The sequence below is a fragment of the Patiria miniata genome, unplaced genomic scaffold (genome assembly GCF_015706575.1).
Source record: "Patiria miniata isolate m_02_andy unplaced genomic scaffold, ASM1570657v1 HiC_scaffold_7, whole genome shotgun sequence".
Lineage (NCBI taxonomy): Eukaryota > Metazoa > Echinodermata > Asteroidea > Valvatida > Asterinidae > Patiria > Patiria miniata.
The window spans coordinates 45,077,520-45,103,264 of NW_024037074.1; the positions used below are offsets into that span (position 1 = coordinate 45,077,520).

General features: G+C 39.0%; 1 protein-coding gene across 1 annotated transcript; it reads left to right on the forward strand.

Annotated features, from left to right (window-relative positions):
• The first annotated feature begins 857 nt into the window (after positions 1 to 857).
• LOC119745217 lies at positions 858 to 24,500 on the forward strand. Its single transcript, XM_038221441.1, has 31 exons — positions 858 to 1,436; positions 5,897 to 6,024; positions 6,330 to 6,400; positions 7,261 to 7,327; positions 7,789 to 7,868; positions 8,322 to 8,385; positions 10,086 to 10,134; positions 10,442 to 10,539; positions 10,654 to 10,719; positions 11,313 to 11,381; positions 11,553 to 11,728; positions 11,956 to 12,043; positions 12,395 to 12,491; positions 12,958 to 13,009; positions 13,530 to 13,644; positions 13,801 to 13,872; positions 14,095 to 14,187; positions 14,482 to 14,562; positions 14,850 to 14,900; positions 15,072 to 15,135; positions 15,959 to 16,079; positions 16,541 to 16,636; positions 17,031 to 17,115; positions 17,645 to 17,737; positions 18,076 to 19,536; positions 19,684 to 20,194; positions 20,698 to 20,781; positions 21,194 to 21,496; positions 21,791 to 21,919; positions 22,574 to 22,718; positions 23,141 to 24,500. Exons 1-31 carry the CDS (start codon positions 1,307 to 1,309, stop codon positions 23,346 to 23,348), a joined length of 4,947 nt encoding a protein of 1,648 aa, XP_038077369.1. The 5' UTR covers positions 858 to 1,306; the 3' UTR covers positions 23,349 to 24,500.
• Positions 24,501 to 25,745: the final 1,245 nt, after the last annotated feature.

Below are 25,745 nucleotides of genomic sequence, written 5' to 3' on the forward strand. Positions count from 1 at the left end.
AGCATCTTTTTTTTCAAGGACTTCCTATCCCCACAAACTCTGTGCACAACCAAAACTGTAAAACGCAATATTTAATGTTTCCCTAAGAGAAATATTGTATTAATGTATTATATCTCGATCACTCGGAAAATGTTGGTCCGTGACAGCTCAGAGGTGACGTCTTAAATCACACTACCCAAAAAGTCATGATGTAGCATAGACATAGCATGCGTAGGGAGTAAGAAATAGCTTTGTGACAAATTATGGGAAAATGGGTATTAGAAAAATCTCACTTGAACCCTATTACTACTGAAAAAATAAAAACATGCGTAAACTGTGTGGAGGGGTGGGGGGACTATCTCTGGTAAAAAATATCTCCATTGAAATTGTATAGCGCCCTCATAAAGATCGAGATCTGCCTTGCCCAACACACACTTGCATTATTTTGGCCAGGATTTCGGCACGGTGACCGGTGACCTTTATCAGATTGACCCCCAACCGGCCGTGCAGTTACATATTCGATTGATTGGAAGAATGTTGCAATAATTATTTTCCCAATATCGGCCTATACATGAAATCTTTTTCAGCTGAAGTACCGCCTCACCCCGAATTTCAGTATAATGGTGCTGGGCAATTAATTTTTGAAAAAAAATAGAAAGTTGTTCTTGAGGTCTTGAAGTTGAAGCTCATTTTGGCCAAGTGCCTGAAAGTATCAAAACTAACAAAAAAACCTCGGGTCTGCAAAGCAGGCAATGTTTTTGGAACCTGCAACTGCTGACTACAATGGTGGACTATTCCGATCCGTGTTTGTCATTTCTAGACTTATTATGCAGCTCTATGACTACATAGCATGTCGGCCTCCTACAGCAGTAAATAGGGCAACGAATTGAGTTTGTTGACAGAAAGGACACGCCTCACTGCCGCGGCTACACGTTTAGTCATGCGGTATTTGCATGTGTTTTGTAGGGCCTCTGACTGCCATTGTTGGTTGGGTTCCTGAATGATCTTCAACAAAGATCACCCCGAAATGAAAGGCCTATGTGTCTGTTGAACCACGGAACATATGCAGCAGAAGCCGATACTACGACAGGATATTGTAACTGGAACACACGTGTAAATCCATGAAAAAGATATCGATTCATTTCGATTTTTGACAACGGGTGAATCATCGTCTTATAATGTCTCCATGTGCCCGCCCAGTTTCTTGAAAGTGAACGTACGCTTGCTGAGCTGACCAGTCAGCTGAGCTGCTAGACCGTTACAGTTGTTAAATCGAAAAGCATGCACTTTTGTAGTGGTACTTAAAACGGAACTTTCTCACATCACTATGATCATGGATTTGTGCTTTGTGTGGATTATGAATCTGAGACGTATTCCATTGACATATTTGGTTGCTATCCTCGTGTCGTCTGGTCTTTTATGGAGGAGATCGTACTGTTTTGCGTCGACAGTTGACGGTAAGTTGTGGGGAACGTTCGGTAGGAGCGTAGCGGGTCTTGGCCGCCGAGGGTGTGGGACGTTGGCGTCCCAAAACTCGGCCAGCGGTCAGGTTGATGCTCGGTCACTGGTATCGCTCTCTTCAGTAATTCATGGAGATATTTGTTTGGGCATGTTCTGTAGAATAATATAATAAAATCTGTTCCTTGCTCTATGGTAGAATAGTATCATAATGCCACTTTTCATCATTTGTAAACTTAAGAATGATGTCATGGTCAGTTTGTGTTCCTTTCTCCATGATTTTAACATTTTTCGGATGTGATTAGGTAGCAAAAATCTCATATTTTCATTGAGTGAACTTTGTTTTTTTTTCCAGTTTCTGCAAAGCTATAGTATTATTGCTACAACTAGTTTGTAGCTTGCATATGTGTGTAACTATTCCATGGTCACATCCCATGCAGAAGGAAACTGAAAAAAATGAAACAACTATTCACTTTTAACTTACCCTTTAAAAAAAAAAGTTAATATAATAAGGAAGATCTCTGCAGTAAAAAATAAAATCTAGAGAATTGGTGAACGAAAAACATTTAAAACCCACAAACTTTTTTCTTTCCCTTTTTTTGATTGTAGTCATGGTAGTAGCATGAGGAAGAACTAGATAGTAAAAACTCCAAAAGCTAATCTTCTGATGTTTTTTATTGACAAAATAGATGTTTGACAGTTATATAAAGAAGCTCTCGGACCTTAGATTTCAAACCTTAAAATAAGAAAACAGTTACATTGAGGACCTCATGTGACGTAATAATGGCAGTTAATTCATAGAACTTATAAATTACATGGGCGATGCCAATGATTCGACACAGGGGTTAAAAATTCTATTCCTGAAAATGAAAAGTCATCTCAACTTTGTCATCCCTTGCCTGTGATGTCCTTGTAAGAACAGAATAGGCAGTCAAGGATGAGGATAATATGGGATAACATTCCAGATACAATCAGACAATAGCATGACTAGGGTGATTCAGGTCTCCCTTTGACCACACCCATCACACAAAGATTCTCTCAGCAAAACTTCTTTAACAAATACAGCAAAAAGAAAGTGTGTAGATGACACCTGTGTGATATTCACTGAAGAGGCATCAGTTAATTCTGACTGAAATAATTACAAAATGTACTGTACGGGATTGTCATTTTTCTAAAGTTTTTTTCTCTAAGTTCTGCTTTTTCTTCTACTAACTTTGTCATTTTCAAAATTCAGACCTAGCTAAAGTTGCAAGAGAAAGATTAGGCCTATAGAAATAAACAAAACTTTTACAAAAATGCTAGAAAGGTAATGTTAATTGTGCATACATGTATCGTCTGTCATCGTCGGTCAACCAGTCCTTTTTCAGGGCTGAGATTTCAATGGTATTCTTCTGAGTCACGGGACGACATTTAAATTGATTAATACCACTGGTTTGCATAAAAGACCATGTTTTCGTAAAAAAAAATCTTAAATCAACCATTCAGCGAATTCAGAGACCAAACTGGGTTATCTCAATGATAACTGTTCGAATCTTCCCAAAATTAAAAAAAAGCGTTTCACACATCATCCCTTTGTCTGCATTCCAGTGCCAACCCACAAAATTAGTTGACGCTTTGTCATATTGCAAAGTTTGCCAAAGCAATCTGAAGGTTGAAGGACACTGGCCTTTTGTTGCTTCAAAATTGTGGAATTGAAAATTGAATAAAAGTATTCACCTTGCAATTTACTGCATGACTGAGCGTGGAATTGAGATCTCCTGGCCTGCGTTCCCGCAACAAATAAAATAAAATCTAAGTAAACAACCATAGGTTTTTATTTTAAAAGTAAACTCTTCATAGTGTGCTCCCTATAAAGCATGTGCCAGAAATGGGAACATGTTGTGCAGGATCCCTCTGGTACTTTCTTTTTTCTATCTTCAAGTTCAAGGGAACCATGTAAAGAATTTAGATATCTTTTGATTCTCTTGTGTCTCTATTCAAGAAAACAGAATCTTAGTCCAGGAACTAGGCATCACAAGTACATTTACGGGTCAATTTACAAGTTGGCTGGCTTGGGATGGACTTGCGATGACTCGATCGATCACAAAGACCATGACTGCGACGTAATTATACAGGAAATTGTTTTGACTGTGGGGCCTAAAGTTACATGTAGACTTTATAAAGATTATTATTTAATAAAGTTAGTCTTTTCATTGATTCCTGTTTAGAAAAAAAAATCATGGGCAATTCAGCATTACTGAAGAAAATTTAATGTCTGTGACAGAGCCAGTTAATTAAACATGATAAATGATTCAGAGAAATGATCCAAATCTCCTACATTTAGTCTGTAATCTCTTTGACCATAGATAAGGATGTTTAAAATTTGAAAAATACATTTTCAGGTTATATTGCTTGAGCTCCTAAAGTACCAAAAAATTAATTCTGATTGGCAGTGTCTGAGACGCTTGAATTGCCTTTTAATTAAGCAAGGTTTGAAAATGGGTATTGATTAATTAAACGTTGAAAAATCATCAATGAGTAATTGCTGGATACGTAAGTGGGCTCCAAAAAGTTAAAATTCAAGGTCCGGTCAAGATATTGACTGGGTTCTACATTGAACCTTCCTCCATCCTACAACTATCCACTCTCTCTAGGAACCAATGGCAAGTTTCAAGGGCCATCAAGCCCTCTCTAAAGTACATGTAATAGTTGGGTTTTATCTTCCTCAATCCTGCAAAATTCTCCAAAACTCCTGGTGGTGTATTTTTAAGGATTCCAAAGAGTTGGGTTTTCTGAGAGTGAGCAGCTTTCTTACATAATGTCCTGTTTGGGGATAATCTTCTGTGCCAGGGAAAGTCTTCCCCCTGTGTACTTTGCCAGGTTGTCATTGTCCAGCCGCTGGGATAGAACTAACGTATTCCATTGTTAAAACCATCGGCTGGCTAGAATACATATTTGTGCATACCTGGTGGGGTAGAGATCCAAACGTCAGGTCTTTTTTTGACTACATGACAATGGATCTCTGTTTGTCATCCAAATATGGGTAGCTCAATGAGAGCAGCCTGAATTTCGATCTTAAACTCGGCTGTTCTTTAGCTAAGACGAAAGAAAGGGGTGTCCACAAATATGTATCAGTGTGCTTGAAAATCTCTAATATGATTTCTGAACACTCTTTATTTCAGAAGAGTGAAAATTCTCTCGCTTTTTAAGTCAAAAATCATCGGACTGAAACTACATGTACAGGACAACAGGACAAAGAATGAAATTCAGTCACTCAAAAAACAATTGTCACTCAATTTTCAACTGAAATGATTCTTTTGTCAGATCTAAAATTTGAGTGATTTTCACTCAGAAAATTTTTCTCTAGTCCCGAGTTTCACTCGTGGAAATTTAGAGAGTACTTGTATGACGACTGAAAATGAGCGTGTTTTCGGATTGGGTATGAATTTTACGCTCAATTCCTGCGTTGGTTTTCATAAAATTCAGGCATCCAGCAGTCAGAGTAGCCGGCTTTGCCTAGTTACCTGCTTTTGTCTGTTGATAGAGTACACTAGCCTGCCTCAAAGGCATGGAAGGGGAAATGGAATGACTTTTTGAGTGTCTGAGACAGATCAAACAAAAAGAGGGTTAAAAGTTGAAAAATACTGTATAAAAGTCTTGTAAAGCTTCAAATTCCCTTTGTTTTGTGTTGACTTCCCAGTTGCATTCCTGAAAATAGCAGTGGAGTCCTCGAAGTTGCTATTATTTTGCTATAGATGCTGTATGAACTGTAGTATTCGCGTATGCATGGACATTTGAAAATCAGTATCTGTGTACACCAGTTATTTTGGTCAGGTGGTTCGGGCCCACTTATTTTCCACCTGTTTTGTCCCGAGTTGACCCTGTATTGGAGCCGTTTCTTCAAGGCAACCAGAAAAGTTATTCCATCTAGAGATGTATAATTCCTGACCCCTGCGACAATAGATTTTCTGGACTGTAAATTCTCTCAGATTTGTCGTGAATACAACCAATGTGTTTTTCTCTTGTACAATTAATATGGTTTGAAGTTTTGGAGTAAAAAAAATGCGTGAATCCAGAAGGTTCACGTACAATGTATGATGTTTTAATTCTATCTTAAATTTACCACGATCTTCAAACAAAATATCTTACAATTGTTCAATAAAATCTGATTGATTTTGCTCCTTTCATCTTGCAGCTTTCATCTTGCTTCGGATCACTCATGTCCTACTTTTTGTAGCCAGTATTTTGTCCTTAATTTTGTTTTATTTTGTGTTTTTTTGTTTGGGTGCTTTCAGAGTACACGTAATCTTTATCTAGTACTTTGTTGTAAAATTTGTGAAAATTTTTTGACATGACATTTATTTTTAGACTCCAAATGAATCTGGTTTTGCAAGTCAAATAAAAACCTTTTTATCATGCAAACGATGAGAAAGTTTACTTCACTGCTTGCTTTGACACTCCATTTTGATTTCCCCTGCAGAAATCCAGTTCTTCCAGAATTCAGCAGATCAACAGCTTTTGTCCAGTCTACACCAGTATGAACTGGTTTACACCAGTTTCCCAGAAGATAGTGATTTTACCAGACAGCAAACAGGAAACTTTTATACCGTGAGTATTCACTTCAATTTCATTAGAAATGAAATGTTTTCAATATGATCATAAAAATACCGGTATTCGACATAATTTGGAAAAATTGGGGGAAATGTATTAGTCAAGTATTCTGGCAGTTTCTGGTTTTACTTCATTATAGTCAACTTAAATTTTTGTTTCACTATTGTGCACAGGGCAGTCGTTTAAACAACCAACCAAGAAACTTAATGGTCCAAATAATCTGTGCACCAAATAAGGGCTAGACCAAGTGATTGTTTGATATTTTGTTAGTTTTATTTTCTCTGTCTTGTTTGTATTTTCAGGAAAAAGGTACCAAACAGATCAGATTAGAAGGAAGCAGCACACAGCTTCATCTGGACCTGCTGCTCAACAGGTAATCCATGGATTAGGAGGATTAGTATAAACGGATACTAATCCAGTTTAAGGCATGACTAATCTAGGAGCAGCCAGGAAATCACGGTTATGATCACTGAAAACCCGATTGTAGTGAGGTGCCTCACACGTCAGATCATTGGAATGTATGAATGGCACACATACATGTATTGCATATGTGGGGATTGTGACTTTAAGCTGTATTTGCGTACATATATACACACAGTGCTATGTTAATCCTGCTTCCCTGTAGCTTTCCGCATCATGAATGTCTTATGCATGTACAGTATATGCACACAATGTTAATCAAAAATGTGTGTCATTGGCTGAATAACACTTTCGGAGCACAGTATACAAATGTGCGACAGCATTTATCATATCATGGTCGACTTGATTCATTAGTTGCCGTAGCGACCATGGCTGCATCTTTTTTTTATTCAATCACAGTTCTTTTGTCTGCTGAGGGAGTGGCAGGATTGGCGAGTCATTATCTCGCCGTGTACAATGTATATGTAGTCATCTGTTGAATATATTGCCAGAAAATATTTCCTGTAAAAAGATTTAAATTATAAAAAGATTATTGAAATCATCAAACAGGTTTCTCTTTGGAAAATTACATAAAAATAAATATATAAAGGCAACAGAAGTTGCACTTTGCCAAACAAATATTGAAATTGTAAACATAAATGTATTTTGTCAAAATCAATTTTAGAAGGTTGTGGTCAAAGGAATAAAACATTTTTTTATCAATTTTTTAAATTCCAGTTGCAAAAAAAATATGCTAATATGCAAATTAACCTTTCATCTCATTTGCATGACATTTGCATGTCTACTTTTTGTGTTCACCATGACTGCATGCAGAGACCTGACCAGGGCCGGCGTCAGGTTAAAACACATCACCAAAGATGGAGTCTTGGATGACACCCAGGTAATTAAAGACTGCCCTCTGTTGATCATTACCAGGAAGTGACAGTCACTGATTTTAATTCTTGACTTACCACGTGGTTTTTAATTCTAAGTTGGCGTTACATTCTTGTAAAAAGGAAAATTTTGTACATGAAACCGGTTTCCTGAGCTATAGCCACAGTGTCAACATGTGCCCATTATGTAATTGTCTCAGACCTACACAACAGCTACACAGCCTTACTTGCACTGTTTGAATGATGTGTTACTTCAGATTCATGTGTAACGGGAAGGAAAAAAAATGAATTACTATTGTTGTTTATTGGTTACTTTTTTACCAACATTTTTGTTTTGTTATTATTTTTGCAATTTTCAAATGCAGTGCAGTGAATTACTTATTTGTGTTTGAAAAGATATTTGATATTAGATATCTGTTAAATTTACCTAAGAAATTGTCACACTGATGAACGTTCTTTGTTTCAACAGAGGTCAAGCTGCCATTATCAGGGTGTGGTCAGGGGCGTGGCACAATCCACAGTTAGTCTTAATACCTGCAACGGCATAAGGTAAGACTTGGAACACATATTGCTCATTTTTAAAGAACAGACAGATTGTACAGCAAATAAAAATGTCCCGAGTAATTGTGGCTGCTGCTGATCCCAGAGAGCCAGCCTGCAGACCTCTTGGTACCTGTTTCTGGAGTGCCATGGCTTCGTGGTTAAGGGCTCTGAATTCGTGGTCTGCAGGTAATTCTGCAGGTTGTGGGTTCGAGTCCAGCCTGGGGTCATGGGAGTGTGCCTTGGGCAAGGCACTTTGGCACTCATTGCTTGTCTCCACCCAGGAGTAAATGGGTACCACTACACATACATGTATAGGCAACAACACACTGCATGTTCCAGTCACGCCCATCATACATGCATGGGCCGTGATTGGTCGAAACAGCAAGGGGCGGGGCCTAATGGATCGTTCCTTTCACAAATATCAAAGTTTGAAGTTTGGTTTGTGTATTTATATTGCAGGGGATCGATTGTAACAGAAGGAGAGCATTTCGTAGTCAAGCCTCTTTCTTCTCTGCACAATGGGGTAAGTTCTTCCTCTTGAGTGGCAAAAACACAATGCTGAAAGTGAGAGGGTTTTTGGTTTTGGTGTGTTTTCAATTTTTTTCTGCCAAAATTTTGCATCACACGAGTACATTGAAGCAATATTGTATTCACCACGAGTGGAATGAAGTGAACAATGCAAGTCAAACCCGTCAAATTATTTTGTTGTTTTTTACTTTGCATTTATTCCTACTAAAAATCTGTCCCCATCATGAACTGACCTACAAACTGTACATGACCTACATGTAGTCCATTCCTGCAAATTTGTAGGCCTATACTTTTGGGGGCACTGATTTTTACAAAACTATTTTCGTGATTTTTTCCGCAAAAATTTAGAGCTTTGTTTGTTTGAGCACAAAGCTATCTGAACAAAGTGTACCATTGAAAGGTTTTATTCTGCTTGATGGGTGGTCAATCTCATTAAAACCTCTCCGATAAGCTATATGTAATGGCCACCAAAAAAAAATACTTTATTCATCTATCCACGTCATTTGGCATAACACATTTTGAAAATGTTCATTTACGTACCCTGTGCATTTATAACCAACAATTGCAGAGAATGTCCATAAACTCAGTCTTTTACTGACGTTGTGCCAACACCACATTCCCCATGGATGGCTGATTGAGCCCATTTGCCACTCACAAAATGTGGTTGCACAATGTAATTGCCCCATTCAAGGCTACAGTTAATATAATTCCTACAACCTGTGCAGAATTGTCAAAACACAGTTTAGCATGTTAGTGTTTACAAAATTCCTAGAGCAATACTCTTCAATGGTTTATTGTTTGGCAGTCTGAAAGTACAGTACATGTGGTTGCATTGCCAGGTCTGGCAGATCACCTGCCAATAATGATCTTTTCTGCATTACTATCAACAGTTCTTGTGGTTTGTCAGTGTACTAGCAGGGCCCAATTTCATGGCGCTGCTAAACAGTTAGCAGAAAAGTTGTGCTTAGCATAGCAGAAAAATTTGCTAACCTTCGGCACTATTTCACAGCGTGGACGTGCTAACAGTCACGCATGCATGGACATTTCTATTGTTACATCACTAAGTTAAGCAAATTTTTTACTCTGAAGTAAGCGTGCCTTTTGCTGTGCTTATGCTTACGTTAGGCTCCATGAAATAGACGGAGGCTCTGTTAGCAGAAAATTGTGTGCTTATAGCAGCGCCGTGAAATTGGGCCAGATTATTAACACACCCTATACTGAAATAAATCTGGTGCATATAAAGGCATATAGGATCATTTGCATTTATCCCAAATGTAGGCCTAACCTACCAAATTATTATCAAAAGGCTTGGATTAAAGATCTTACTGGCACTAAACACCCCGTGAAATTATTCCGTCTGACTTGCTGTCATTTAGAGCTCAGTACAGATTTTTGGAAAGAGTGCTGCATGTACGTGAACAAAATGTGCATTTTTTTCACTGTTTTCTCGAAAAGTGGAATATCCACTGAGCTGAAACTTGAACAGGTTTAAGTTTTGAACATTCTTCTCTGGATTTTGAGTGGTGTTATTATGGCACAAAAAGCATGATCCTATAAACATGTAGCACTTCGAGGATTTAGAAAGATCTATGAGGTTGGTTTTGAAAACTAAGACGAAGAGTTTGTAATATTTTACCATTTTTTATGCCTAATATTTCACCCATTTTCCTTTTGATATTTTTTTTTCAATGTCAGACAAGACAACTTCACGTTCTTTATAAAGTGCAGCCAGAAACACGTAAAGGTAAGTGTTGTATTTCAGAAGTAACATTTTCACCTTTTTTTGGCTCACCATCATAAACTTTATATTTTAATGGACATCATATTTCCGATGATCATCTATTTTAATCTAATTAAAACTTGTTAATTAATATTTAAATAAAAAAAAATTAAATTATAGGTTTAGTATTAGTTGACAATAAACTTTTTAATTTGTGAAATCTTATTTCATGGGTAACAAAACCCAAATTTAAAAATAGAATTTGATAGAAAAATCCTACTTTTTTGTGTCAGGACTATTTTATGTAGACATTTTTTTTTTTTTCTTTTAGATGATTCTGATGCACAAATTCATCCTGATGTATCAGAGGACGAAATGCTCTTCGAAGAAGAATTGCAGAAGAAAACAACGGAATCTCATCACAGAAGGGTGAGACAAACCAGAAATAGTGTTTTCAAGTGGGTAATTATTCTACGGCAGTTAAAAGAAGTCTGTGAGAATTGGTAAAACAAATGTCTGTTCTAATTTTTGTTTTAATTGTAGATGAGACGAGACGTGGATTCTGAAGCCAAGTATCTGGAGATTGGAATCTTCTGCTCTGCAAGCATGGTAAAAAAAAAATTAGTAATGAAGCATTTGACAACCTTTTCCTGCGAAACAAAGTTGTAAAATTTTGCCTCTCATCGACTGATATCCTTTCAAGAATCAAAAAAAATTCCAGGAAAAAATTGTGATAAAAACTAGAAGATATTGTCCATTTAGCATACAAGTTAAGGCTCATACATTCAACTGTTAATCTCCTACATGTAGATCCTTCAAAAATTAAACTTGATGTTTTTTGTAGGATTTTGCAGCAAGTAGCCCCGCTATCATGACTTAGTACACCATTTACTTTTGCTGTAATTTTCAGTAATGGATGGATTTGGGGGGTTAGTATTTTATAGCACAGTGTTACAATGACCTGTTTAAAGTTTTGTGTTCATATTATGCTTGAAAAACCAAAAATGCTCCATTTGGTTTTTTAACAATGACATATTTTGTAGAATAAAGAAATTATAGTTTCTTAGCCACAGTGCAAACAGGTTTAACTGTGGACTTCTGAAAGTGTATTCAACTTGAGCAATTCCGAGTAATTTAAGTTAAAGGATACTCTTTAACTGAGAATATGACACGTGAAATAATATTTGTGTTAATTTTCACAGATTAGCAAGTTTGGAAGTGCCAATTCTGCCTTTGTACGGGTGCTGGATGTTGTCAACCAGGCAGACATGGTAAGTTATACCATTCATAGGCTCAATTTGTTTTTATATTAGTGTGTTTGATATGGTTTTTTGGAGTGGTTTTCAAACAGGATGCATACTTATGTATTTAGAGGATTTTGGAACCACGTCTTTCAAGACTCGTTTCTTTATCAATATTTTCGAATGTTTTTCTTCCTTCAGTATTTCCGGCCGATGAATGTCCGTCTTGTCCTGACCTATGTTGAGCTCTGGGACGGCGTTGAAGAACCCATCACAGTCTCAGACAATCTCCACGTCACCTTGAACAACTTCTATCAGTACATCGTGGACACCAACGTCTCTGACACGGTGCGATTTGACGTGGCCAACCTGCTCCTGTAAGTGCAGTGTATACAAGAAAATTTATATGCAGTGCAGTGTACATTAGGTAATTTATATATGCACTGCAGTAAACATGAGGTAAAATGCAACGCAGTGTACATGAAGTATGTTTTTTAGACTGGACCTGAAGCTGTTCTAGACCAATGAAAGTACAGCATCCAAGACATGATATAAATATAGCAATCTGAAGTTTGTTCATCGTTGTTTTTGTTTTTTCTTGCAGAGGTACCAGCGCAGTAAGTTCCTTGTCTTACTATGGCACCAGCAGACAAAACTCAGTCTGTACCGAGAAAGCAGTTTCCTTGGCTCAGGTAATTATCAAAACAATCTCTAATATTTCATTGAATGGACTCTTAAGCATGGGTCCTCCTCAACAAGCTCCTTGGTCAGTGGTTATGGTGTCCAACTCACATGCAATGGTACTTGGTTCAAACCCTGACAGGGTAAGATATTTCTTATTAGACAAGACGATTGACTACGATTGCCTCTTACCACCGAGGACAAACAAATGGGTACCTGCAAGGCCAGGGATCAAAGATTAAGATTAGCTGCTTCTTTTGCATGCAGTGATATGCCTCAAGTTTAATACCCCAATTTGATGTAGTTACTCTCACTATTATATTTGTTGCTTTCATTTGAACATTGTCTCCATTTTTCTGCAGGATATCTCTGATTCTCTCACCCCAGCTATTTTGGCACACGTCATCGGCCATAATCTGTACATCTACAATGATGACTTCTACACCAGAGGATCTAAAAGTTTGTTTGATTTTCAGTCATTCTAAGTAGAGTTTTAAAAGTAGAAAATTGAAATCTTCCTTATCCTATTAGTCCCTGAACCACCACCAACCGCCCTGTACCGCCCAAAATGCCTCGAGCACTCTCTGCTTTTGTCAATTCTTCAGGAAATAAACACAAGTACAATGTAATACAGGTGCTAATTGGTTAAAACCATTTATTGATGTACATAATGAAATTTTTTAAAAAGGTGTTTCATCACCTAAAAGTATTCATTTTAGGAGTTTGGCCAAGTTTCATCAAAAATACAAAACTCAGCTGAAAACCAGTCACACCCTGTATTAGGTGCCATTTTAACTTACAATATTTACACAAGTATTTTTTTTTAATGTTCAATAATTTTCTGTGTTTATAGCTACTGACGCAGGTCACAATTTCCAATTTGCGATTTCTTTAACTTGACCTCCGTATTATTTCCCCCGCTTAGCATGCACTTGTAAGGGCCAAGCAGCAAGCTGTGTGATGTACCAACAACCAGTGTAAGTTTTTTTCTCCATTTTTTTTGCTTTTTACATAGTTTGATAACTATTTTAAAAATACAAAAAAAAATTACCTTTGAAATTTAGGAATATGTGATCTCTGGGTAGGATTTTGAAAGTTAAGAGAAGTAAAAGTGGCTTTTTAGAAGTGATATAAACATCTCAAATGGTAATGGGTAAAAAGAAAAATCTACATTGATCAGTGGAAAAAAAACAATGAATGGGAAAAACAAATGAGGTTTATAATGCTGTGGACATGGGTGAGTATCAACGAAAACTACTGAAAGCATGCAGAAGTCCTACTATCCTGATTTTGTCCTTCAAAGTTGTACTTTTTTGCCCTGTTTATTTTTAAAAATTTTATCCTATTTTTCTCCTACTTTGCATCTGGTTTTACTTGAAAGCCAGGACCACTTTACTAGGCTTTTGTGAGCTCATAAGTATTTATTTTTATACCAGATGTATCCAGTACAACAATTGCTTGACACTAGTTTTGAGTAAATATTTTTTGTCCCAACAGGAACTGGAGCCCCAAGCCTCCTACAGAGTTTTCTGAGTGCAGTATTGAAGCCTTTGAGGATCATCTGAGAGCCGGCTTCTACCCGTGCCTCTTCAATGTCCCCCAACCAGATGAGGTATGAATTGCCTTAAACTTCGATAAAATTAATACAACTTTGATTAGTCTTTTTCATTTGAATCTGAATCGTTTTTTTTTTAAATCTCTGTAAACAAGCTCCATGGTCACAAGATATGAACTTTGCTATTGTTTTTTTTCTATTGTGAATTCATAGTTGGTGACCTTTCAAAGTTGTGGAAACGGCATCGTGGAATCCTCGGAAACCTGTGACTGTGGAACACCCGAGGTAATTAAATTGATTGCTTGGATTTATTCATCTTATTAATGAAGGCAATGGGGGATCCAGGGAGGTGGGAGGGGTTTCCTTCCCCATGATCGAGCAGGGGTATAAACAATGATGTAGCGTCTTGAGCACCAATACTGGTAAATACGAGCGCTTGATAAGAAACACATAATTTTTGCTGCAGACAAAGCTGGGTTTGTTGACGCACAATATTTTGTCTTGCAGGAGTGCGCTGATGACCCCTGCTGTGACCCCGCGACCTGTCAGCTGACCTCTGGCAGTGAGTGTCATACAGGAGAATGCTGCAGTAACTGCCAGGTAAATATTATTTGAATTGAATTTTGTTCCATTCATTTTAATTCAGATTTGAGGAATTTTAACCTAAAATCATGTATGTGCGAAAAATTAAAAATGTTGAGTTGGAAATTCCAGTGAAGAATTTTTAAATATTTCAAAACTTTTTTGTTTAATTACCTTTTGATGTGACTATTTTAGGCGATTATTAATGTTTGTGTCTTAATTTTTTGCACATTTTTTAAAAATATAAAATATTTTTTTTGTGAAAGACCATAAGTATTATTTCTAGCTTTTTCCTCCTCTTTTGTGGTTTAGTTTTTACCGGCCACGACGTCATGCAGAGAGAGCATTAATGACTGCGACGTCGCTGAGATGTGTTCTGGTACCTCTGGTAATGTAAGTATAATGTAATTACATGCAACATTCCAATATCAGCCCAAATCATAGGAAAGTCAAAAATCGGAAAAATATCCTTTTAAGAGGTTCAATACAAGTATCAATGTAAGAACAGCACACTTTCACTCAGAATTAAAAATGGCCATTTCCAACTGGAAATTGTCTCGAACTTTTATTGTCTATAGGGCAGTTTTGTAAACAAAAGCTGTCACTAAGATAACACCACAACAGAGGTGACCCATGACTTTTTAGCCCAAATTCCTCTTAAAATCTGTTTTCCTTTACAGTGCCCTGACAACATCTTCATTCAAGACGGAATGCCTTGCAAAAATGATACGGTGAGAGTTCTTCCTTTTTTACAAGATTTACAACAGACACAGTACTGGTATGAGAGTCAGTGTCACGAAGATGTATTTTTAAAAATTTATTCTCAACTTCGTATTTTCAGTGTCTAAATTTGTTGGGAATTGTGGAATAAACTCATGATTCTGTGGGTTTTTTGTCCGTAGGGATATTGTTACAATGGACTCTGCCCGACAAGTGACGATCAGTGCAAGGACATTTGGGGAACAGGTATGTAGTACTGATTGACATTTAACTTTTTTAAGTTGAACAACGAAATTGACTGGAGCGGGGTTTGAACCTGCGACCACCGGATTATGTTTTGGTTTAGCTACCAATTGAGCTATCCAGCCCCATATTGGCAGTTCCCCATATGTGAATGTCGTCGTTGTACTTGTACAAATCAAAACATTGTTGTTTCATAATACCTGTGTTTATGGAAGGGAAGACTTGCACATGTATATTTACATATTTATAAATAAATAATTTAGTTTATTATTCCATCCAGATTTTTCAAATATTCCAATATCAAAAGCTGAACTTCCTCTATACTCTTCAAGTTTATTAGTTTATTATTTCACCCAGGTTTTTCAAATATTCCAAAATCAAAAGCTGAACTTCCCCTATACTCTTCAAGTTTATTCGTTTATTATTTCATCCAGGTTTTTTAAATATTCAAAAATCCAAAAACTGAATTTCCCCTATACTCTTCAAAGTCCACTTAGACTCAAAATTGTGAACTTTAAAGTTCTCACAATATTTTGTTTTCCCATCACACACAGAACATTATTTTTTTTATAATGGTGAAGGCAAAAACCCAAGTACTAACACTTTTTTTCCCACAAAGCAAAATTTACTCAATGTCATGATTATAAATTCCCAGAAAAACTTTAAATATTGACGTTTGTCTCCCAAATCTGAAACAGCCTCAGAGAATTGCTGACCCTATCAACCATTGCTCACCTCCCAAAAAAACCCCAGAAATTTTGTCCCCAATAGTTTCCTTTTGTCAGTATTTCAATTAGGAACTTCTATTTTTTCCTCATTCCTGAAGGTGCTACACTGGGAGATGGGTGCATGACTCTCAACACCATCGGCAGTTTCCCGTTCGGTCACTGCGGATACACCTCCATCGGCGATAACGAGCTATCCTACTCCCCCTGCACTACTTCAGGGTAAGAATTCATCCAACCAATAGGCTCCTAAGATGAGAAAACAGCAAAGCCCTTATTTTGTACTGGAAAATTTATGGACTTTTATTTCAAGATTGCCGCGGTAACCCTGAAACTATCAAATTCTGTTTCATGAAAAGAAAGATTTTCAGCTACTTATTGAAAAATTTCTTTTTTGCTGGTCGGAGAGGACCAGCCTAGAGTTCTCTCTGTACCTATCTCACTGACTGACTGACTCAGTGTCACTTGTGAGAAGAGCTGGGCAGTGCTATTGTATAGGATTACCCTGTACTCCAACAAATTGACTTACTCCCACCCATTGTGTATAGAATATAGATGCAATAAAATCTTCCAGTGAATAGCCATTGTGAATCGGCCGAACTTCCCGGAAAACTTGTTCACTTATTCCAATAATGAGATACCCTCAAGTATGCTTAAAGTTCTGCTTTTGTTGCGATTGACAGGCAGCAGTGTGGTCTTCTTCACTGCACCAACACCGCCTTCTCCTTCTTCCCATTCGGCATGTCTCCACGAGGCAACACCTTTGCTCTGTACTGTGTGTAAGTATTTCAGTGTGGGGCGAGTAGTGAATTCTTCAATGCGAGTACTTGATGCGAAATTACTCTCAAGTATTTTGAATACTCACAGATAGTTCACTAAACCGGAACAAACGGCAAAAGTGGTCATTCTATAAATCTGGGGTCCTAAGTGTGATATTTATCCTGTCCCTGTTACCATGTACTTTGTACTTTACCATTCAAATATCTATAAGAATGACTTCAAACAATTTTTTAGTTGAGCAGGTAGATTTCTATTCATAATTACTCTTGGAGGATGGCTGCATTAAGGAGTGAATCAGAATTATAAAATCATAGAAGTCAGATGTAACGGGGATAGGGGACCCCAACATTTTAGAAATGACTTTGCTTCATTCCCTGTTAAATATCCGCACAGGTCATTGTGGGTATCAGACCCTAGCCAATCCGATGTCCTCAATCCGGCAAATGTGGCAGATGGCACAAAGTGCGATGATGGAATGGTAAGTAGGATGATACTTTCTGGATTATTTAATGATGGCAATATCTTGCATTTGTGTTTAGCCAGCAGATGGGAGTTTGTAGTCAATTATATGTGATGATTGCAGTAGAATGCAGCAAATTCTTGGTTCAGACACCACCAAAGCAAAGATTTTAATCATTTGTAAGAAAAAGCTGAGCATTCAGTGCAAACGTTGCAACATAAGGAAGGGGGAAGCCTTACTTTACTACATTCTGCTTTGACTGTCTTGACAAACTGGACATTACTTTCAGTGAGTTGGCACTGTGGCCCACTCTTTCAACAAAAACCGCGCTCATTGCAAAGACTACCAGGAAATTTTGTAACAGCTTTATACACTTAAAGATGTGTGGGTGTGTAAGATTAAGAACTAATTTACAAAATCAATTTGATAATCAAAAATTCACAGAATGAATTCAATCTGTATTTCTTTATCGAGCTTGTTCTTGATCATATTAAATTACCAATATCCTTATTAACAGCCAGAGTTTCCTGATGTTCATTTTTAACAGGTGTGCATGGGTTTTGAATGTGTTCCCTTGGAGTCTCTGGGAATACCACCCTGCCCAACTGATGAAGATGGTGAAATCTGCTCTGGGAATGGGGTAAGTGTGCATCCAACAATTGGAAATAGATCGGGGTCAAAACAAATTATGACAAAAACAGGCCCTTTCAAAGATCATTGACGAAACTTGGAGGACTCTATAGTAACATTTTGTAAAAGATTTATTTTGATGCACACTGGTAACACATTGGTGTCAGAGATATTGTTGACTTTTTAGACTAGATGGTTTTTTTTGGTGGGTGAATTGGCTGTTGAAAAGTTGGAAACTTCTTCAGATATTCAAAATGTTTGTTCAGGTCTTAAAACTCTAGGATTTGGTGTGGGGATTGAAGATCGTATTTTTATTTCATTTTATTTGGGTTATCTCTTTAATACTAGGTTTGCACTAGTGAGAATGAGTGCTTCTGCAGTCCAGACTGGGGCGGACCTTCCTGCAACGAAACCACAACTGTCTTCACCACTCTTGAGCTACCATCAGAGAATTCAACATTCCCTACTCCTCCACCCAGCATCCCTCCCCCATACCCAACCCCTCAGAGCAACATGACCACTCCTACACCAACATCCGTGACAAATGCAACGTTCCCCCCACCACCACCAAGCATCCCGCCCCCATACCCCACTCCTCAGATGAATGAAACTATGATAAATGCAACGTTCCCTCCTCCACCACCAAGCATCCCGCCCCCATACCCCACTCAGCAGATGAATGAAACTATGGCAAATGCAACATTCCCTCCTCCACCACCAAGCATCCCACCCCCATACCCCACCCCTCAGATGAACGAAACTATGACAAATACAACATTCCCTCCACCACCACCAAGCATCCCGCCCCCATACCCTACTCCTCAGATGAATGAAACTGTGACAAATGCAACGTTCCCTCCACCCCCACCAAGCATCCCGCCCCCATACCCTACTCCTCAGATGAACGAAACTGTGTCAAATGCAACATTCCCTCCTCCACCACCAAGCATCCCGCCCCCATACCCCACTCCTCAGATGAACGAAACTATGGCAAATACAACGTTCCCTCCACCACCACCAAGTATCCCGCCCCCTTACCCCACTCCTCAGATGAACGAAACTATGGCAAATACAACGTTCCCTCCACCCCCACCAAGTATCCCTCCCCCATACCCCACTCCTCAGATGAACGAAACTATGACAAATGCAACGTTTCCTCCTCCACCACCAAGTATCCCGCCCCCATACCCCACTCCTCAGATGAACGAAACTATGGCAAATACAACATTCCCTCCACCCCCACCAAGTATCCCACCTCCATACCCCACTCCTCAGATGAACGAAACTATGACAAATACAACGTTCCCTCCTCCACCACCAAGCATCCCTCCCCCATACCCCACCCCTCAGATGAACGAAACTATGACAAATGCAACATTCCCTCCACCCCCACCAAGTATCCCGCCTCCATACCCCACCCCTCAGATGAACGAAACTATGACAAATACAACGTTCCCTCCTCCACCACCTAGCATCCCGCCCCCGTACCCCACTCCTCAGATGAACGAAACTGTGACAAATGCAACATTCCCTCCTCCACCACCAAGCATCCCACCCCCATACCCCACTCCTCAGATGAATGAAACTGTGACAAATGCAACATTCCCTCCACCCCCACCAAGCATCCCGCCCCCATACCCAACTCCTCAAATCAATACAACCAACCCAACTGAGGTCCCCTCGACCCAACCCCCTTCAAACCAACCGCCAACCCAACCCCCAACGGAACCCCCAACCCAGCCCCCAACCCAACCAGCAACCCAACCCCCAACCCAACCAGCAACCCAGCCCCCAACCCAACCCCCAACCCAACCCGCAACCCAACCCCCAACCCAACCCCCAACCCAGCCCCCAACCCAACCAGCAACCCAACCCCCAACCCAACCAGCAACCCAGCCCCCAACCCAACCCCCAACCCAGCCCCCAACCCAACCCCCAACCCAACCCCCAACCCAGCCCCCAACCCAACCCGCAACCCAACCCCCAACCCAGCCCCCAACCCAACCAGCAACCCAACCCCCAACTCAGCCCCCAACCCAACCAGAAACCCAATCCCCAACCCAACCCCCAACTCAGCCCCCAACCCAACCACCCTCAACTCAACCCCCAACCCAACCTCGAACCCAACCCCCAACTCAGCCCCCATCAACCCAGCCCCCAACAACCCAGCCCCCTTCCACTCAACTCCCCTCAACCAAGCCCCCTTCTTCCCAGCCACCTCCTCCTGATGGCTTCATCCAAGTCAATCTCAAGATCACAATCCTTGATGCCCAAAGCAACCCCCTGTATGATACCACCGTCACAACAAATATCGCAGGAGGCGATTCCAAGACCTCAACAGTTCCTATCATGACCAACGTTGTGGATGTCACCAGTATAATCCCCCAGAATGGGAGTCTAGGAGTTATCGTCAGCAAGACAGGTTTCACCAGTAATGCCATTCGCTGGAGCAGAGGTGACACAGAAGGTATGGCATTATTATCATGTTCCTCTGTTAATGCTTTTTTTTTCAGTGCCACCTGGCCAGATTGGGTCCATTTCTTTCGACATTGAGCAGCAAAGGCCCTTCTCCCCACTTCCTAGTGTCAGATGATGTTTATCTCTACACTAATCCCGACCTAGCCCCAGGCCTCACCTCATTTCACCTCCTATCCCCCTCCCCACACTACCCCCACTCCCACCCCCACCCTACCCCCACTCCCATCCCCACCCTAACCTCCCACCCTACCCCCCTCCTCCACCCTACCCCAATCCCTCAAACTGTCTAATAATGGGTGCTGTTGGCAGATAGATGGACCCAGATAGGCTATGTTTTGTGGGCTTTAATTTCCACATAACTAAGACCCCTGAGTTTTAAATCACGCATGTGTCTCTCAAACATGTGTCTCGAAAAGTTATGTAACATTATAACTGGCTGTTCACTGGAAACCAAGTTTTAAAAGAAAAGGACTAAACTCTTCAATTTTTCAGCCTTTGAAGTCAAATTGTTACAACTCAAGCAAGCAACTGTGGAGATAGTTGGAGACGAAGTGATAATCCAAACAGACTTCAATGGTGAGTTTGCGTATCTGCAGGGGCTTTTATTAATCAAACAAGAACAAAATTACTTTATAAATCCGTTAACTGAATGAAGCATATAGGTCCGTGAGAGCATTGAGTAGTGATCCAAGTTTTTTCAAGTGTGACCAGTAAGTTTTGCTCCTTGTGGAGCAAAAGCACACATCTCCATGATGGCTGGAAATGATCTGTAGCTCTTGTTCTTTGAAAATCTTGAAACTTTATTTGTGTCCACTTCACTCGCAGTTTGTGGAAGCATGTGCCAGAGACCAGGCATGGTCACATGACTATTTTTAAGGTTAATACTGTTCTGCTCTGTTCAGTGATATCTTAAAACTAAAACATTGCGCAGGACACTCTCATTTTGTTTTTGTGTTATACATGTTTGTTGTTGATGTTCTCTTAATAGACTATGGCCAGAAAGCCATGTTCCAGTTCAACCCCGCACTGCTCAACGGCAAAACCATCAACGCTGGCTACATCCTGACCTCTGACCTCACTCTTATCCCGGCAACCAACATGGTCGCTGCGGGCAGCTCCAACCTGGACCAGCTCAGGCCGTTGGGGGCGCTAGAGCTAACCATCAGTGACCAGGACTCCGGGGCTGTACTCCCGGTCGATGGGAACGTGGATATGATGGTGCCGCTGGAACAAGGCTTGAACGTCAAAGATGGGATGGAGGTTGAAATCTGGACCTTTAATGAGACAACAGGTAAAACTTTTGGAACATTGGAGGAAATGGCAAATCTGTTTTTGCTTTTCCTTGTATAGCCTGGCTTTCTTTCTGAAAATCTCAACGTATGAAATTCAGAACCTTTCTTTTTCATTGTCTGATAACTTACTAAGTAAAATGTAAAGTTGGTTATGGGTACTTGATTCCATAATCTGAAACCGGTTCCTGACTTGAGCAGTCTAGTGCTCAGGCATCCAGTTCCAATGCACAGCCCCAACTCCTAGTTTTGAAATGTCAAAAATGTTTAAATAAAAAAAACCTGTTTTTCCTCAGCTTTTTGGGAACAAGCCGGCACAGGACTCATCACCATAGACCAGGATCTGCTAGTGTACTGGAGTTTTACTGCCCCTCATCTTTCCTGGTGGCTGGTTGGAGAAAGGCAGGACAAATCCACCCCTAAACGTAAGTGAAACAACAAATCCATCCTATCTGAGTGATGTGGAGGGGCCATTTCCCAGGTTACATAAAACCTGCTTCAGTCAGTTATATTTGCCTTGAGGAGTATATTGTCCAACTATTTTAAAATGTGATAAATGCCTCTGTAATATTTGAAAGTGGGTCGTTAGCTTCGATATTTATTCAGTTTTTCGGTGGTCTACATTTAAAGTTTGATGTAAAGCAAAAACATGATTTTCTTTATCGGTGCCCTCATGTGAATGAAATGTCAGATGAGGATGTTATGTACAATTTTACTTTGTCATTTTTGCCAATGCAAAGGGAGCTACCATTGTCTTAATACTTTTGTTCATTCTCAGAGAGGCAGATAGAAACATAAGTCACATGATGGCACTCAGAGGATGGGTTTTAATCATACCTGGCTGGCTACACAGAGGAGAATGAGATAGTTTACATTTGGCAATTGGCCACTGTTGTGATTTGTACAAGCCCCGATTTCAAATTTCTCAAGCTATGTTAACAAATTTTATTCCTTCATATTTTTGTGAACTTACACTGATACCGTTGTGCCACCAGGCAAAGCCTGAAATCCTATTCTACACATTGATCTATCATACAAGTAGTATATTTATTTCTGGTCAATTTTTTTTTCTGTTTCAGCTCCATTTTCGACTCGGAATCCCAACAAGACCAATCCAAGCGGTGGTCTCCCCCGTACCGAGCTGATAGTCTATGCCATGGTAGGGGTACTGCTACTCTTCCCACTGATCACTGTCATCATCTGCGTCATTTGCTGCGTTTGCAGGTAAGTCAATCTATTGATCTGATCTCTCCTTGGGGTACATTGATGTAAACTGCCCCTCCCCCACCCTTACTGAGGATCTGCCCCTAAAACCCTGCTTGGAGTTTGGATAAGCGGAAAATTCAAGGTGTTTTTGTCTGGAATCCAGACCAAAACCATTGAGTGCCCCCTCTAGAATAAATGTAGTCCTTAACATTTTAGAAAAACTTGAAAAGAAAGAAAATTTGGAAATTGTAAACTACACGAAAATCCGGCAGATTTAATATTATGTATTTAATATGCCTATTACTCCCTGTACCGCCCAAAACTGCCGAAGCACTCTATGTTTGTATGGATTCATCTAATACGTTTGTCAATTGGTGGAACTGTCCCCGAGTATTTTAGAATGGCATTGTCTGAACTGAGATATTTACATCTCATTTTAGGAGAAAGGAAAAAAGGAGAGAATCGAAGGGAACTCTGCCGGTTGAATCCAATGAGATGGAGATTGAGATGCACCCTGCAGGGTCATCATTCACTAACAAGGCCATGACCTCTGACACCGTGGCCTTAGAGGTCAATGATAACGTGGCGGACGCACCAACGGAACCAGAGGCCTCCATCTCGCAGGCTGAAATACAGTTCAGTACGTAGTGAAACACCAGGGGTGGTACTTCCCCCCCCCCCCAAACTCAAGCCCCGCCCCCAAAATAAAACCTCTCTCGTTATTGCCTGTCATTAGGCCCACGTGCAGAAACAGGTTCAAAATTATGGACGTGACTAAATCCTACAATTTTGAGCTTTTTGCTTTAACCATCGCAGGGCTTAACTTGAGAAATATTCTCATTTTGTGGCATGACAGTTTTGTACATAATATGACTCTATATTTTTCCATAAACCTTTTTAAACTTCTTTTTTTTTTCAAATTTTTACTCCCGTCTGTACTTTTCAAATGAATATTTTTTAATTTAAGTCTGTAGAATGTAAGAAATATATTTCTCTACAATATGCAAAGATTTTAAAGTTGATAATACATGTACAATAAGTGGACAATAATTTTTTTCTTTCATTTTACAAAGCATCAACAAGAATTTTTAATTGTCAGAAAGTGTTTCCCTTTACATGTATATTTGTTTTTATAATTCAGACAAATCTATATTTTATGTTTTTTTGGGTCTTTCATGCAGGTGCTATCGATGAGCATATATATAAGAAATATTTGTCAATAATAGATGTACATGTCCAGTGTCTTTTTGAATGTCTTAGATGTGCTTTTTAGCAATGTTCTTTAATAATATTGAGAAATAGGTATTATATGTTTTGTCCTGGAAAATAGTCGCATCCTGATGCCACTTTTTCTCACCATGTTTTATCTCCATGAAGGACAGACATCACAAAAATGTGGAAAAAACATGAATCTGGGACTGAGAAGCATTTCCAAGTTTGTTAGAAAATACTTGCATGCAACTCTCCATAGACTTTTTACACAACCAAAGAAGTGGCGTCTGGATACTTCATTTTTTTCCTTAGTCCTAGCAACCATATGTATTCATCTGTTATTTTCTTTCGTATCCTACTTCAAAAGACAGGTATAACAAGTACAGTTTTTCAATCAATATTATTTTTTTAACAGTTTTAGCAACACTGAAAACAAATATTGCAATATTTCAGTCAAAGTTTTTTTGTCTACAGTAAACTCAGAAACACGTTTACGTACAAGGAACGCATGTCTTTACTTGTAGGTCTGTCAGTTTGTCTTTTTTTTTAGAAATTTGATAATAAAAATATAGGATTTAATCAGAAAAATATGTTGTAATTTTGTATTTGTAATTTGTGTCCACGTTCTGTTTGTTTGGGTGTTTGTTGGTTTGTTTGGTTGAATGATTGTGTACATTTTGCTGTTGTCAGCAGTGAAAGAGGTAGCATTAACATTTTACTGTGCACTTTAGGAAAAATTGTTAACTCTTTTCTGGGTTGTTTGGGGTAGAGTAATTTTTTGTCCAAATTTGGTTAAAAATGTAAGGCTAACCCCTTGTATTTTTTTTTCAATTTTGGGAAAAAAATGAAATTGTTTGAAACTTGCAGGAAAGATGGCTCAGTTTACCCTGAACACACTCCAATTCGATTTGGGAACAGATTTGTCTGTGAAAAGAAATTTGGCCGAAAATTTGGGGTAAAAACACTCAAATTCTTTTTTTTATTTGCGTGTATTTCCTCCCCCAAACGGATGATTTTTGCCTACGTCTGCCGAAAATTGGGTGTTAAAAATGTAAGGCTAACCCCTTGTATTTTTTAAAATTTGGGCAAAAAATGAAATTTCTTGAAACTTGCAGGAAAGATGCCTAAGGTAACCCTGAACACATTCCAATTCGATTTGGGAACAGATGTGCCTTTGAGAAAAAAATTTGGCCGAAATTTTTGGGTAAAAACAGTCAAAATTCTGTTTTATTTATATGTATTTCCTAACACAAAAATGGATGATATTTGCTTAAATTTACCCAAATTTGGGTGTTTGAATATTGATTCATGCTTCACTCGTCTCTAGAGGTATTTCTGCGTTGTTTGGAGAAAAGTCAATTTTTGGCCAAATTTGGTTAAAAATGTAAGGCTAACCCCTTGTATTTTTTTCAATTTTGGGCAAAAAATGAAATTCTTTAAAACTTGCAGGAAAGATGCCTAAGGTAACCCTGAACACATTCCAATTCGATTTGGGAACAGATGTGCCTTTGAGAAGAAAATTGGGCCGAAATTTGGGGTAAAAACAGTCAAAATTCTGTTTTATTTATATGTATTTCCTAACACAAAAATGGATGATATTTGCTTAAATTTACCCAAATTTGGGTGTTTGAATATTGATTCATGCTCCACTCGTCTCTAGAGGTATTTCTGCGTTGTTTGGATAAAAGTCAATTTTTGGCCAAATTTGGTTAAAAATGTAAGGCTAACCCCTTGTATTTTTTTCAATTTTGGGCAAAAAATGAAATTCTTTAAAACTTGCAGGAAAGATGCCTAAGGTAACCCTGAACACATTCCAATTCGATTTGGGAACAG